Source organism: Monodelphis domestica, chromosome 1 (genome assembly GCF_027887165.1).
Source record: "Monodelphis domestica isolate mMonDom1 chromosome 1, mMonDom1.pri, whole genome shotgun sequence".
NCBI classification, from domain to species: domain Eukaryota; kingdom Metazoa; phylum Chordata; class Mammalia; order Didelphimorphia; family Didelphidae; genus Monodelphis; species Monodelphis domestica.
The window spans coordinates 538,687,477-538,704,539 of record NC_077227.1 but is presented as its reverse complement, the minus strand read 5'-3'; the positions used below and the strand labels follow the sequence as shown (position 1 = coordinate 538,704,539).

Sequence of the window (17,063 nt, the reverse complement as noted above, 5' to 3'; positions counted from 1 at the left end):
ATTTATTCAAAACCTTTTTTCCAGGCAATGAAAGCTTCATTAATTTACCCATATTTAGCAAGATACCACTACCCAGTCCCTCAATCCTATTCCCAATGTATGTACTATTGGATTGTGTTTCATGAGTGACTATAACTGTGACATAAAAGCCCATCCTTTTCACACCAACACTCTCCCAATGCAGGTTACCCAAAGGAATGGAACAGTGCTAGATAGACTTTTATTACCAAATATGATTTGCACTCAAGAATTGACTTAGAATACATCATTCAGGAGAGGCATGATCAGAAGCTGGTTAACTAGTCATGTGGGATGAACAAGGGATAACAAGAGATGGGAAGCCTGAATCTTGTGCTGATGATCCCCAAATATTAGACATTGTAGAAGAAGACTGCTCCCAGCATGTTGGGGTGAGTCATCAGTTCAGGATTTATGGGAGAACATGAATCCAAATCTGAGAGTGTGTAAAGCATATAGATGAGTTGTGCTCTGCATTATTGGAGAGAGAACCCATACGGATGAAATCATAGGTCCCTTGTAGTATATACCTCTTTAGATATAGCAGTTATCAGCAATTAGTGTGTAATCTGATATGTTCAGAGGTCCCTATAAACACATAGTCTTTTGCTATCTAGTAGGGAATAAGAAATTAATTATTTTTAAAAATAAACTTTTGCTATAAAGTAACTTGCTACATGCTAAGAGTAACTTGGTGATGAAAAGTAGGGTTACTTCACTGTAGATAATGTATTCTTCATTCTGGGTGGATGTTCTTAGGCACTGATTTATGAAGGATCTGGTCTAAATTTTATCTGAATTATGAAGATTCAGAAATCTTTATTATGACACTCCAAATAATCATTTCTGAGAGTACAAAGAATGCCTTTAAGCACTTTACAGAACTTTTTTTTTTTATTGGAGTGAGAAAACTTAGAGATGAATAAAGTTAAGGCAAATTATTTCACTTCCATGTGAAGGGAGAATATCAGGTTTTTCATCTGTAAAATGTAGGAGTTGGACTAGGTGTACCCTAAAGCTCTTTTTAAGATGGAAACCCTATTATCTTCTAGTAATCCATCTAAGAGTAGATAAAGTAAATGTTGATATCAGCCAAGACATCTCAGCCCATCAGATCTTCTCCACTCCTCCTGGAGAGTAGAATAGGATCTAGGGAAGATTTTCCTGGGTCATTTTATGGGAAATAATGATGGACTTCTCTATGAGAGGGCAGGACATCATGGGATTCTTAAGACAATCAAATATCTTGCTTATACTGAATGAAAATCACTTGTTCCAGATAAACAAGATTCTACTGAACAGTATTTTCTTTCATGTTGTTGGGTGTGGCCAGAGGTTGTATTCTTTTGGAAGCTGGCAAAATTTGGAAAATACTTTCTTTAGCTGGATGGAGGCCAGAGTAATTTATTTCATAGGAAGACATCTTAGGCCATTTTGCTATTTTGAAACATTTCTTTTTCTATATAAAAGTAAATCCTTCTGCTCTCCTCTATTCTGGTGGGTGAATTATGATGCTTTCTGAAAAGGAAAGAAAATAGCTATTTCTGATGTCTTTCTTTTGGGGGGGTAGTTTTTTTTTTTATTCTTTTGCTAACATGTGCAGGAGTAGATGTGTGAATAAGGGGTGTTTTGTTGTAACTTCAATGACAGAGGTGCTCTGCTTTAAAAGATACCTCTCAGAAGCTTTTTTATTCTTACAGAAGTATGGATCTGTTATCTGTCATCACTTCAAGAAGAAGAGAAAATTACTTCTCTGCCATTTGGGCTCTCTGAAGGCAATAATTATTGTGAGGCATACTCTTCAGATTTCTTTCCCTGCTGAGAGTTAGCAGTGTGTTTACATTTAGAGATGCATTTTTAATTTAGCCAGAAAAGGAAGCTGAAGGTCTCTGTCAGTCAGTGGGCATTCTACTTCATCAGCAGGTATTAGGACTTAATGGTGCTGAAATTGAGATGCAGAGCATTTCAAACCCAACCAGTTATGACTAGATCCCATGAGCTGGAACAGACACATTGATTAGGCTAACTACTCATAGAGATTTAGTGATGCTCACATCTGCTATTAAGTTTTGACACATAGAAAAGAACATTCACCCTTTGCTTTGAGTACAGATCTTAGGTGAAAGGGGCTGTGAACATACTTCGCCTGGTAGACTTAGCAGATTGTCAAAACCCAGGACTTAAGTCTTGCCTAAATTTTATAATCCCCTAATATTCACTTGGTACCCTGCATGCAGTTGGGGCTTGATAAATTTTTTTTCTAATACAAATTATTTTTTAAAAGACTATTGTAGCAAACTAGAAAAAAATATTTTAAGAGCATGTCTGCTGTTAAAGAATGTTATTTTGTGTTTTCCTTTCTTTTGTCTTAGGCTAACCGTCCTCCTGCGAAGCTCAATCTCTTGACCTGCCAAGTGAAAACAAACCCAGAAGAAAAAAAATGTTTTGACCTCATATCACGTAAGTTTTTCTGAGATCTTTGAAGGATGGGGAGAATCAGCTTGGGAGTCAAGAGAGATCTTTTTTGAAGTTAGCTCCAAAGCTTCCCTTTTTTGAATGTTATAACTCCCCCTGTAAATTCTAAATGGTTGTTTCTTAATCAGCATTAAGCTTCAGCTGAGTTCTAGGCCCTAAATTAAAATAGCCACCACCCTCATTGTTTGTATCTACTGTTACAACTCACCAGCCTCTGTTTTTATTAACATGTAAAAATCCTTGAAGGTGGGTAGATTTATTTCAATGATCTGTGATTTCATCATTGTGGATCCTGATCCAATTGTAACCTCTCTGTGATCTCATAAATGAGACTATGAATTGTTTCTGACTGAAGTCATCTACCTTGGAGGATCCACCACACCACAGAGGTGATGATCTGGTCTTCAGACAGCAGGTAGACCTTCCATTACTAGGACCATATTAAATACGTTTTTCCACTCTGATAGGTCACCCCAAAGCTTTTGGTCTGTTGGCATTGCCTTTAAGAAACAAGGATCATCTCTCTTCTAGGATAAAGACTTTAATGGAAAAGATTATAAACAAACATAATTATAGTTCCTTTTTACCATATCAGTATAATTTTAGTTCTCTCCTTGAAAGAAGATTAGAGGCAATTATTTGACAAAAATGACTGGAAAAACTGAAAAACAGATTGGCTGAAATTAGTTTTAAGAGTAAAATCTTAACTTTTATGACAGGAAGAGCTCAAGATAAATATTAAAGTTCGTAATATTAAAAAATTAAAACCCAGTTAGTACCATTCATACAAAACTATGACTGTGGATGATGGTATTTTTAACCAAACAAGGTATAGAGGTAATTATAAGATAAACTAATTCTAGTTCATGAAGTTGAAAAGAATTTTCATCAATAAAATCAGTGCAGAAAACATAAGAAAGGAGGCTATTGAGAGTGGAAAAATATCTTTGCCTCTCATATCTTTGATGTGGCCTGCTAGTTAAAGCACATAAAAGGAACTAACTCAAATATATAATTCAAAGAGTATTTATCAGTACATAAATGGTTACAAGATAGGAATAAATAGTTCTCAGAAGAATTTAAAACTACAAAAATGGCCTTATGAAAAAGTATTATTTTATTTAAAGTCCTTAAGCAGAAGAGTGGTAAGGGCTAGGTAATTAGGGTTAAGTAACTTGGCCAGGGTCAAACAGCTGGGAAGTGAACCCAGGACCTCCTTTTTCCAAGCCTGGCTCTCAATCTACTAAGCCCTAGTTGCCCTGAAAGTATATTCTTAAATCACTACTCATCATAGAGCCTTGAAGGAATCCATAAAACTTGGATTTAAATATCAACTTTAATATTTAATACTTGTATGACCCTAAACAAGACATTTTACCCCCAGTCCTCAATTTCCACTTCTGTCAAATGAGAGTGTTAAAAGAAATCAGTGGTATCAAAATCAGAAAGAGGGACTACAAATTCATCTATAAGGATCGCTGTACACTATATATTGACTTCTTTTAAAATATATTATCTATTTTTTTATTGTAATTTTTATTTAGTTAAATATTTTTCCCAAAACATTTTAATCTGGTTTAGTCATAATCAGGAATGTTGTTAGCAGATGTTTCACATCTCTGATCTGGAAGACCCAGAAGATCCTTCCTGGCTTTAAATCTATGGTTCTATGATCATATGTGTGGACAAGTAATTCCTACTGGTAACTTTTCCCCAAAACGCAAGTATAAATGTCTAAAAATGATGACGACCATCTTGGGAGATATAGAAATATCTACCGGCATAAGATAGCATTGCAAAAGAGGCCTAATGGATTTTGCTTAGTTTCTGCCTCTTTTTCCAGCTTCTTTCTACTGTCCTGATTTCCCATCCAGATTTCCATGCTGTATGCTGTCTTGCCTGGTTCTAATAAGGTCATTGTCATTTGATTCTGTGAGGTTGAGGAGGATGGGTTCATAGAAGATTTTTTTCAATCTTTTTGCAGTCTTCTTTACAAATTTTCATGTCGGGATGTTGTGGTGTAAGAGAAAGATGACAGGAACAACTAAGAAGAAGTCGTGGAAAATAGAGAAAAATCACTTTCCCTTTCAGGAAATCATGGGCCAAATTTAAACTTAGTAATTCTTTGTTACTCTCTCATAATGCTTTTGTAATCCTTTGTCCTGTACCTCTCATCTTTCTACCCTCCAATTTTTTTTCTTGCTCATCAACTAGAGCAGAGGTTCCCAAACTTTTTGTTCTTGGGATCCCTTTATATTCTTGAAACTATTGACAGAGGCAGCTAAGGAGCTCAGTTGATAGAGAGCCAGGTCCGGAGATGGGGGTCCTGGGTTTCAAATCTGGATTCAGACACTTCCTACCTATGTGACTCTGGACAAGTGAGTTAACCCCCATTGACTAGCCCTTAGAGCTCTTCTCTAATAGAATCAATATATTGTCTTGATTCTAAGACAGAAGGAATGATTTTTTTTAACTATTAAGGACATTCTTCTTTTGTTTATGTAGGATATATCTATTAATTTATTGCATTAGACATTAAAATGTCCTAGTATTATTATGAAAATAGTTTAGACCTCTTGGACCCCCTGAAAGAGTCTCTGGACCATACTTTGAGAACTATTCATCAGGAGGTAGAAGAAACTGAATTAAATTAATTCTAAGATTACTTTAATAAGACCATAAGATTTAGTACTAGAAAAAGGGTCCTTAAATGTTTCTAGTCCAGGGGTTCTTGGCTTTTTTTATGTCATGAATTCTCTTGCAGTCTGGTGAAGTCTATGTTCCCTTCTCAGAATCATGCTTTTCAATACATGGGATTACAAAAGAAACCAATTGTACTAAAAAAAACTATTATTCATGCATTGTTAAATAAATCAAATTCACAGATCCAGGTTAAGAACTTCTCATCTAGTCTAATCTTCTTTTATTAATAATCTAGATCTGGTCTGATGAAAGCAAGGTACATTAGAATTATCATTTACCTAGATCTGTACACAACTCTTTTCTCAATGTAGACTGAAATTTCATTAGCTTTTTTGGATGCTGTATAATACTTGTTGCAGCAGCTAGATAGTGCAACAGACAGAGTGCCAAGCCTGAAGCCAGGAAGACTCATCTTCCTGAATTCAAACACTCATTGCATGACCCTAGGCAAATCATTTAACTCTGTTTCCCTTAGTTTCTTCATCTGTAAAATGAGATGGAGAAGGAAATGGGGAAACTCTTCCAATATCTTTGCAAAGAATATCCCCAAATGAGATCATGAAATCCCTGAAATGAATAGCCAACCACCAATAATACTATTAACTTGTACTGAGTTTATAGTCCACAGAAACCTCCCTATCTTTTGTCAAATAAACTATTTTCTAGTCATTTCTTCCTCATCTTGTATTTTTTTAAGCTGATTTTATGAACCCAAGTTTAAGACTTCACGCTGATACCAAGTCATTTTCATCTCATTGGATTTGGCCCAGTGGTATAGCCTGTCAAGATCCATTTGGATCCTCCTGTCAGGTTCCATGTTCCCAGTGGTCTTTCTCCCATACTGCAACTAAAAGAGGGATGAAAACAAACAGATAAGGAGAGAGATACAGAGAGAGAAAAACCATATTTTAGATAGCACGACAGTCAAATGAGCCTTTCCTTCAATTCATAACTCTTATTATTCCTTCATGTAAGGTTATACCTACTTAGCAAAAAATTTTCAGAATTAGGTATTTCAAAGGAATTCTTCATGGTATTTTGCTGTAAATTTCTCTTGTCCTTTCCTTTTGTCTTATATAAGAATTTTCCCATTTTGATCAAGATGTGGTCAATGGGGATAGCCAGAAATATAAAGAGCGCTCTGGAATATGAGGAGGGATATAAAACCCCTGCCTTCTTGAGAGTACTTTTCTATGCCTCAAGCCTTTGAGAGATGATCCAAATTTAAACTTAGAAATCTCTAATTGTCTTGTATCTCTTTATCACTTTATTCTCAGAGGCATTTTTATTGCTTCTTTTTAATATCTGATGCTATAATAATAGAGAACTAGAAAGGACCTTAAAGCTCATCTCAATCAGTCCCTTTATTTTATATCCAAGGAAACCAAGACCAGAAAAGAGAAATGATTTAATCAAGGTCATATAGTTACTTAGTGTAAAAGACTGGGCTGGACGCTGTAGCCCTCTGACTCTACAGCTCTTGGTTGTCTAATTTTTATTATCCTCATTTTCTTGTACCATACAGAAGATTATCCTCATTCATAAGAAAATTGGATCATTAATTGAGCCTTATTTTGAGTTCCTGCCACAAACATGTTTCCTTCACATGACCATTAAGTTATATAGTTTATAGGAGCAGCTAGGAGCCTCACTGGGTAGAGAACCAGGTCTTGGAGACAAGATGTCCTGAGTGCAAATTTAGCCTCAGATATTTACTAGCAGTGTGACCCTGTGCAAGTCACTTAACTCCAGTTTCCTAATCCTTACTGCTATTCTCTTAGAATATCAATTCTAGAACAGAAAGTCAGGGTTCAAAAGAAAAAATTATATAGTTTATGATCTGCTTGGAATTTGAAAAAGAATAAGGCAGCTTTTCTTTATCTATAGGAAATAACTCTATCCCTTTCAAGACCTCTTCATATAATTGGATCTAATTTTTCTAATTTTTGACATCCTTTTATGTTATTTTTGTAGCCATATATCTTATAATTGCCATGACTACTCTGCATAATAATATATCTTGTAAGGGGGGGGGGGGAGAATCCTTTTATTATTCTCCCCACACAGTGAATTTCCCCTTCAAACTAGGGACAAACTTAGTTTGAGAAGAAAATTACTAAGTTCTTGGCAGATATCATCTAACCTGGATTCCCAAGAATTGGTAACAGCATACCAATAAGACTGATTGTACAGAAGTGTTCATGGCCTTATTTTGTCTTGGCACATTGTAGTGCTTTGTAAGCAGACATCAGCCACTGACTCTCTTTCATCCTACCCATAATCCTAGAAAGAACTTCCTTTAAAGGATTTGTGGAAATTAAAAAACTGCCAATTGGCTCAGAAAAATAGGGTTCATCATTGCTGGGTTGAATTGCAAATATTCTGTAATTATTCAGTTTTTCTATCTTTTTGTTGTTTTTTAAAAACTTTTTTTGGCTAAGAACTCTCATTTCAATGGCATAAAGAATAATTGGTGAGGAAAATCCCACTCTGAGTACAGATAAATGGATCAATCAGTAAATATTTGTGAAGTGCCTATATGTGCCAAGTGCTGTGCTAAGTACTAGAAATATAAATAAGAAAAGACAGGCAGTCCTTGTCCTCAAGGAGCTTACAATTTAACAGAAGAACACAATGGGGAGGAGAGAGGGTGAAGACAATGCACAAAAAGAGCTGAACTACCTTATTTAGATGGCTTGGGGGGCACTTCATGTGATTTTACCAAGGGTTGCCCCCAGAATGTGACAGAGGCAAAACTTAAAACCACATTATCCTTGCTCAAAGGTCAGCTCTCTGTGTATTAGGACATAATAGTACTCATTCATAATCTTAGTTATTTAAATTAATAATGGAAGTATAGAGTGAGTGAAAAAAATGTAGTTTGGGGAGTCTCCAGGTCATACCAGTCTAGAAAAAGAGTTGCAGTGGTAGAATTGGAAAACTTTGGAAGTCAAGAGACTAGCTCTAGCTCCAACATAGCATTGTAATGACGGGGTGTGCCACTTCATCTTTGTCATTTCTCCATGACTCAGTGTCCTTATCTATAAAAAGGAAAACACTGCCTACCTTATCTCACCAGGAGCAGATGTAAAAATAAAGTAAGATAATATTTGGGCAAATAATTTGAAACATAAACTAACATGGTAGCATTGATTATACCCAGCAACTTTCCTTGACTGGCAACTGCCACTTCACTCCCCACTCTGTCCCACACCCACAATTTTTAGGAGTTGGCACTGTCTTCTCTTTTCTCCCTTTCTTTCTCTTGCTTCTCTCCATCTCCCCACTCTCTTTCTTTCCCCCTTTTTCTGTCTCTCTGTCTATCTGTCTCTCTCTTCTATATCTCTTTCTGTCTGTCTCTCTCTCTGTCTCTCCCATACTGTCTTACCAAAACGAGATTATTTCTATTTTTTTCTATTTAGAAGTTTTTAACATAATAAACTCTCCACTAAATAAGCACACCCTCCCCATAAAAGTTCATTTGCACACTGGTTTTGAAATATTGTTGGCCTCTGCACTTTCCAAGTATAAGACATTATCATTCAACTTTTATAACTATATGAAAATCAGATGTCAGCTCAGACAATTCTTATTTCCTCTATTGCGCTTTTCTCATGATAACCTTGAAAAAAAACTAGGCCAGAAAATCCTACATGATTACATTTTGCTTTAGAAAATGTTAAGAATTTTAATAAAGGTTTTTGTGCCAACTACATAAATAGAAATTTATAATCAAAGCTTTTTGGTGGATGGTGACATAACAAACTCATTTTCTGTGAAGATGGTCCTCCTTTGTGTATAGCTCGAATCTTTGGAAGCAGTGCCTATAGACTTGAAGAGTAGAACAGGACAGGTTGACTCATTTACATTATAAAAGTACAGTTATTGCTAGGCAAGGGTAGACATTTGAAGGACTGAGGAAACGTGATTTTATACAAATCGTTAATTTTCTAGGAGTGAACTAAAATTATTCTCAAGGTTAATTATCAACTATTTTCTTTTGTAACCATCCTTGGATTTAATGATTGGCTGTTCAATATATGAAATCTCTCTTGCACAGATGACAGAACGTACCATTTTCAAGCAGAAGATGAACAGGAATGTCAAATGTAAGTTATTTGGGATTGTGTTCAAGGTTTGACTGGTGTCATAAATTGTTCTTGTAATGTATGTAATCTTTACTGTTGTCTTTAGATGGATGTCTGTGCTACAGAATAGCAAGGAAGAAGCTTTAAATAATGCATTTAAAGGTGATGACAACACTGGAGAAAATAATATTGTCCAGGAGCTGACAAAAGAGATTATATCAGAAATCCAGAGGATGACTGGAAATGATGTCTGTTGTGACTGTGGAGCACCAGGTGACTGCTTATGCTTTCATTGTCTTATCCTTATATTAAAATTTCATTTAAATTTAGTGGCTCAATTCCTGTATGAACACAAAATTAAATGCAATTCAGAATTAACCTCCATTATACAAAAATACATCATAAGCTTCACATAGACCACATGATTCTGCTAGGACAGCAGGAGAAGATACAGAGCCGAATAGTCCCTTGCAACACAGATTGTCAGAGCTAGATGGGTCTTTAACACATCAAAGGGGATCATAATAGCATCCATCTCCCAGGGTTGTTGTGAGGAACAAATGAAATTTTTGTAAAATGCTTAGCACAGTGCCTGGCTACATAAATGTTAGTTGTTATTATGTCTTAAATAGCAGAGCTAAGATTTAAACCTAGATCATCTGACCTCAGATCAGTGCTCTTCTTGTTATAATATATGATAGTATTTGTTTTTCTTGACTATGCTTATTTGTTAAAAGATTTTTTTAATTAATTGGGAAGTAAGGAATTGGATGGGAAAAGAGGACTAATTGCTATAGTTATTTGTGTCTTCCCCCTTAAAAAAAATGGTGGCCATTGATATACTTCAAAAAATGCACAGAGAAGAAGAAAAGGTTAAGATGCAGAGAAAAGTAGAATAGTTTTGAGAGTAATTCACTGAATATGTGTGTATGTATATATGTATACATATATACAAATAATCTTTTTGTAATAGAGTGTCATGGTTCCATGCATAATCCTTATTTTATGTTCTATTGTGAAAATGCCAAACTTTTTTGCATTAATGACTTCTTTTTATAAAATAAAATCTTCAAATATCTTAAATCTAATAAGACCTATGTTCTAAAATTTTAGAATCTATCTGGCCCAAGGGAGTCATGGAAATAATTTGGGATTTATAGTAAGGAGAGCTGAATGTGAATCCTGGCTCTGCCTTTTACTACCTATTTGTATGACTCTTGGGCAAGAGTCTTGCCTCTCTACACCTCATTATTCTCAAGTTCTTGACTTTACAGTTCTGTGGAATAATTAATAAACTCTAAAATCCTATTCCCTAAAACTTTGTTTTCATAGGATTATAGACTTAGAATTCAAAGGGATCATAGAGGGCAAACCCTTCATTTTAAGGCAACTTAAACTTCTTTAGATGACTTTCTTAAGGTCATGCAAGTAATATAAGGGGTGGATAGTGAATCTAGTTCCTCTGACTTCTAATCCTATGTTTGCCTGGCACCTAGTAAGAGCTTGTTAAGTCTTTCTTTAATGAATTTTTTTTTAGTTTGTTTAGGAGTGTACTCCTTTGTCAGGATACATAAGTGGGGAAAGTACTTAACTGCTTAACAAAACTAGATATCTGGAAGGAGCTATTATTGCTTCTACATACTTTCCTCACTGACCCCACATACAAAGATATATTCCTTTAGAAAGCAGATATGTTCTTGAAAAGTTGCCTGTAAATCATTTCATTGTATACTTTTAAAAAACAATAGCAATTCTTGCCTTTTTTTTACAATTCTAGTAACAGATTCAAACAGATAATCCTTCATGATTACAATGACTCTATGAAGCTCTTTAAATAAATTCAGAGAGTTAAAAAAAAAAACACCTGGAAGTGAATTTTCTCCAGTGACTATGCAATAATGATTTTGATTCTAATGATGATCAGAATTCATGATAACTGATGTTGATAGATGAGTTTAAAGTTTGAAATGTGCTTTGCTTGTATTATCTCATTGGAGTTCCTTTATTTCCTTTTACCTATTTCTGACCAGGATATACTTTCTTATAAGAATGGTGGAAGGGGGCAGCTGGGTAGCTCAGTGGATTGAGAGCCAGTCCTAGAGACGGGAGGTCCCAGGTTCAAATCTGGCCTCAGACACTTCCCACCTGTGTGACCCTGGGCAAGTCACTTGACCCCCATTGCCTAGCCCTTACCACTTTTCTGCCTTGGAGCCAATACATAGTATTGACTCCAAGACAGAAGTTAAGGGTTTAAAATTAAAAAAAAAAAAAGAATGGTGGAAAGAGGAAAGAAAATGTCTTAAGATAAATAGATATAAATAAAGTGTTTACATATCCATCTGTGTAGCATCTTATCAAAGTTTTGAAAATAAATATAGAGTAAATAGACAGATGATTGCTAGATGATGCACCCTTCATTAAATATGAGGAATGGCTTATCAGTGTGGGAAGAACTCCAAGTTTAGAGTAAGAAGTTGGAACCTTGACCCTATGACAAGCTATTTCTGTGATGTTGGGCAATTCAGTCCACCTCCTTAACCCTCTGTTTCTTCATTTGTAAAATAAATATAATGCCAACTACCATAACTTTAGATTTGTTGGAAGAATAACATCAGATTCAAGTGGAATGTTATATGTAAAAATGTTTTAGAAATGATAAAATCCTATAAAATGTATGGTTGCATAATCATTATTATTATTTAATCTCAGTTCAAGAGAATGAAAGCTCATTGAGGGCCACAACTACTTTTGGCTTCATAGTCATAGAATCAAAGACTCATAAATGTAGTGCTAAAAGAGACCTTTGAGGTCATCTGGTCCACTCTCATTTTACAGATGAGGAAACTGAGTCTCAAGGAGGTGAAGTGACTTGTCATCCATCTAATAAATGTGAGAAGCATAGGTGAGAGTCCTCTAAGCTATTTAGATGCACAGGATGCAAATTCTAATGACTTTTCTACATTTTCTTAAATTGGAGTTCCAGGTATGTTGGGGATTGAAACAAGTTGGGGAGCACTATGCTAAAGAATTGCATAGGCCACCTAAAGAGGTGATAGTTAAGTATGATCTTCTTCCACAAAGCATTCATACTCTTTCCTTACTTATATCATGTAGTAAACCTTGTTCTTCTTATCTGGCAGATCCTACTTGGCTTTCCACAAATTTGGGCATTCTGACGTGCATTGAGTGTTCTGGGATCCATCGAGAGCTGGGTGTTCACTACTCCAGGATGCAGTCCCTCACATTGGATGTGTTAGGAACATCTGAGCTTTTGGTAACTAGCAAGTCTTTGATTTCAGAACAAAAAACATGTTGTGCCTGGTTGCAAGTTTTTGGTTTTTGTATTTAAATGTCCTTCCATTCCTTAAAATTCCAGGAGAAGAATACAAATGTGAGAAGCTTTGAAGTCTTTATAAATATTTTTTAAATTCCTTATTTCTTCCCAATCCCCAGTTCCATACTGACACTTATGACAGATTTTGTCATAAAACTTAATCTCTCAAATAAAATGTCTGCTGTGACCCAGCTTCCATTTTTAAAAGAAGGAAATAAAGGTATTGTGGAAAGGGCAGGACATAGTTTTAAAGCAGAATGGGACCTTAAGAGATAATTTGTACCCTCTGCCTACTGATGAAAAAATCTCCACACCTAAGGGGTAAAGTTACTGTGTAATGTCACAAAGCAAGTATGTAGCAATGCCCAGGACTTCTGAGACTCTTGACTCCAAGTCCAGTGCTTTTTCCTCAATGTAAGATTCTGCTGCAGAAGAATGGGACAGAGGGGCAGCTGGGTGCCTCAGACAATAGAGAGCCAGGCCTGGAGACAGGAGGTCCTGGATTCAAATATGGCTTCAGACCTTTCCTAATTATGTGAGTCACTTAACCCCAATTGCCTACCCCTTACTGATCTTCTGCCTTGGAACCAAAATAGTATCCATTCTAAGACAGAAGATAAGAAGAAGAATGCAACAATTAACTAAGTTCCTATAAACTTGACTTTTAATAGGCAAACAGAATGTTAAAATTGAGCATAAATCCCTCCTAGCCACCAGCCATGCCTGTTATTTTGTGGGTGAGGAAACTAAGCCTCAGAGAAGCTAAGATTGCATAGTAATTTATAGACACAAGGCTTAAATCAAAGCCATTTGACTTGAAATCTGGTCTCCTTCCTATCTCCAATGATGCTGCCCTATAATTGCATGTTAGCTATGAGTTGGTTCTTAACACTTGAGTTTTCTGATAATTCTTTTACTCTTGGTTCAGAAATGCATGATGACGATAGTGATGATGATAACAGACAGCTTTTATATAATTTAAGCTATGAAGTTTTCAAAATGCTTTACAAATATTACCTGGTTTCATCCTCACAACAACCCTGTCTAAGAGATATTATTATTACCAATTTATGAATGCTGTTATGATTAAAATTATATTGAGAGATTAATTTGGGTAAGAATGGAAGTTTATTGATTATATCAGGTTTATTGGTTAGGCCAGCATCATAACTGATAGAGTGATATAGATCTTCATGGCTGTCTCTCGAAAACCAGCGACAATCTGACCTGGGTAGTGCAACCTGATAAATAGATTTTTAGGAGCTCATTATTCAGTCCCTCCTTTGACCATCCTAAGATATCTTTAATTGGTGATAGCTAATTAAGAGTGGTCCATCAACCAGTCCAACCCTTCCCATACACACAGGTGGGCAAGTCACAATCTTCACACATCCACAGGAAAAGAATCCTTGTCTTCATTTATTAACCAAATTCTGTTAAAAAGGAAGCATTCTTTGGAATTCCCAAGGACAAAGAAAATGCAAAAAAAAAAGTAGAAGACTAGATGATTTCTCTGACTCACATCCCAGACAGAGGAATTCACAGTAATACTCCTTAATATATGGGAAAAATAAATTCTCACAATGTGGAAACTGAATCTGAGAGAGATTGAATGATTTGCCTGGGGTCACACATCTAGTAAGTGTCTGAATCTAGATTTGAACCCAAGTCTTCCATTTCCAACACTATCCAATACACCACTTAAACTCCCCCATGCACATGTATAACATGTAAAATATAAGTTATTGCCATGGGGGCAGCTAGGTGGCTCAATAGATTGAGAACTAGATTTGGAGTTAGGCGAACCTAGGTTCAGATCTGGCCTACTTCCTAGTTGTGTGTGTGACCTTGGGCAAGTCACAATTGCTTAGCCCTTGTCACTTTTCTGTTTTAGAACTGATACTAAGTCAGAAGGTAAAGGTTTAAAAAAAATGGAAACTTATGGAAACAAGTGGCATAGTGGATATAGTATGGAGCTTGAAGGAGTCTAAAAAACCCGAGTTCAAATTCTGTCTCATACACTTACTATCTGTGTTACCCTTGGGCAAGTTCCTGTATTTCTTTGTTTTTTGGCTTTCTCATCTCTAAAATGGTGATAATGATAATAATAATGTTTCCTGCCTCACAGTGTTGTTAGAAGGATTCACTGAGTTAACATATGTAAAGTATATTGCAAAACAAAGGGCTTGAGAAGTGCTGGCAATCATTATTACATTATTATTATGATTACTTATGCCTGTTCCCTTAGATTGTTGTACTATTGAGATCTAGTGAGATGTTTTCAACAATTATAATGGATGACTTTGTTGAGACTGGTATGCAGGATTTTTTTCTTTGAGACTATAAATATTAAGTGGATATTGATTTTCATTGATCTTAATGTTGAGATCAATTGACTTGAAAGGAAAGCATTTACTGAGGCAAAGCTGAGGTCAATAATACCCTCATGGGACAATAAATCTTGTTTCTGAGATCGTGAAGCCAAAGTGCACATATGTAAACTACATTTTCATCTGCCTTGTTGAACTTTCAATAGGTCTTAGGATTTCCTTCATGACCTGGAAACTGCAAAAAAAGGGGGGGAGGGAGAAGAGTTAGATATTCAGTAAAATTTTAAAGGTCCTCCCAGTGAGCCTATAAATGGTAGCAGAAAAATTTCACTAAATTTGATTCCAGCTAAGCTGAATGCGGTTTCTTTCATTTTATAAAACTTACTAATTTAATCATGCAAAATAATCATAAAAATAGCTAGCATTTGTGCATCATGTTACAGTTTACTTAAGTAAGTGCCTTACAAATATTATCTCATTTTATCCTGTTGAAAACCCTGACAGGTAGGTGATGTTAATATCACTCCCATCTTACAAAAGAGGAAGCTGAAGCAGAGTTTACATGAGACTGGATCAGAACAACTGAAGTCTTTCAGACTATCCATGCTCTATCCAGTGTGTCACCTAGTTGCCTCTGGCAGTAATTTTTTTAAACCCTTACCCTTTGTCTTAGAATCAATATTGTGTATTGGTTCTGAGGCAAAAGAGCAATAAGGGCTAGGTAATTATTTTAGGTGATTTGCCCAAAGTCACATAGCTAGAAAGTGTTGACTCAGGTCAGATTTGAACCCAGGACCTCTAAGACCTTACTCTCAATTAATTCACTGAGCCCTCTAGTTGCTCCCAAACAGTAACTTATATTTTACATGTTGTAGATAAATATGGAGGATTCTTTGTGGTGCATTGGATAGAGTGCTGGACATGGAGTCAGGAAGACTTATCTTCCTCTGTTCAAATCGGCCTCAGGCACTAGTTTTGTGACCCTGGACAAATCACTTCACCCTGCTTGCCTCAGTTTCCCCATCTGTCATGAGCTGGAGAAGAAAATGGTGAGCCATTCCAGTATCTTTGCCAAGAAAATCCCAAATGGGATCATGAAGAGTCAGACATGACTGAAATGGCTGAATAAAAAGATACATATACATATCTGAACATTTATACATAAATAGAATTATAGATTTAGAACTGGAAAGAGCCTGCAGTCATCTCATTTATCCTCAATTTCTCACTGGGGATTGGACTCAGAAAAATTAAATGACTTGCCCAAGGACATGCAGCACAAATAGTAAGTAAATGGCAGGGCTAAGATTTGAACCCATGTCCTCAGACTCCCAAACCATTGGTCTTTCCACTGTATTACCTAGGTTGCCATTAAATATAAATCTATAATGGATGAAAGCCTGTGATTAGAGTCAGTAAGACCTGATTGAGATCTACCTCATATGATGCCACCTATGTGATCACATAATCTCCATGTTCTTGAAATAATTCACAAAGATTTAGAAGCTTAAGTTTTAGATGGTTTTCCATCTGCATTGGGTCAAGAAGTCCCCACATGGACTAAATTGCCATGTATGCACATAGCTGTATAACAACTTAGACTAATAGTAGTAATGTCTTAAAACACGAATTTGCCCACCTGTACCCCCTAACATTTTCTTTACACTTCACATGAGGCAAATAGTGCACATATTATTTATTATAGGCTTATTTCACAAATGAGGAAATCTACAAATAACCCAGAAACCTATTTTCTGTCTAAACTTCTTTCCTTACCAAAGGTCCTACCAGATCAACTAACAGTAGCAGAAAAGTCATTTATCCATGCCCAGATGGCTTTTAAAGTGTAGAGTTGGGACTCAAGCCCATGTTTCATGCTTCCAAGTCCCAGGGTCTTTCCATGATGCCTCAAAGTAGTTGACAAAAGATAAACATATCTGACTTTGTTGTTGTTTAGTAATTTCAGTCATGCCCAACACTTTGTGACCCTATTTGAGGTTTTCTTTGCAAAGATACTGGAGTGGTTTGTTGTTTCTTTCTTCAGCTCATTTCACAGATGGGGAAACTGAGGCAAATGGGGTAAAGTGACTTGTCCAGGTTCACACAACTAGTAAG

The 17,063-nt window shown here is 35.9% G+C and overlaps 1 protein-coding gene across 5 annotated transcripts in view; it reads left to right on the top strand.

Moving 5' to 3' along the window:
* The window catches only part of ASAP2 (ArfGAP with SH3 domain, ankyrin repeat and PH domain 2), a 260,772-nt gene that overhangs the window by 175,991 nt on the left and 67,718 nt on the right, over nucleotides 1–17,063 (top strand). For all 5 annotated transcript variants that reach the window (XM_056813322.1, XM_056813321.1, XM_007476157.3 and 2 more), the window contains 4 exons: nucleotides 2,391–2,478; nucleotides 9,257–9,305; nucleotides 9,391–9,557; nucleotides 12,425–12,558. In XM_056813322.1, the coding sequence (XP_056669300.1) occupies nucleotides 2,391–2,478; nucleotides 9,257–9,305; nucleotides 9,391–9,557; nucleotides 12,425–12,558 (438 nt within the window). The remainder of the gene's footprint in view (nucleotides 1–2,390; nucleotides 2,479–9,256; nucleotides 9,306–9,390; nucleotides 9,558–12,424; nucleotides 12,559–17,063) is intronic.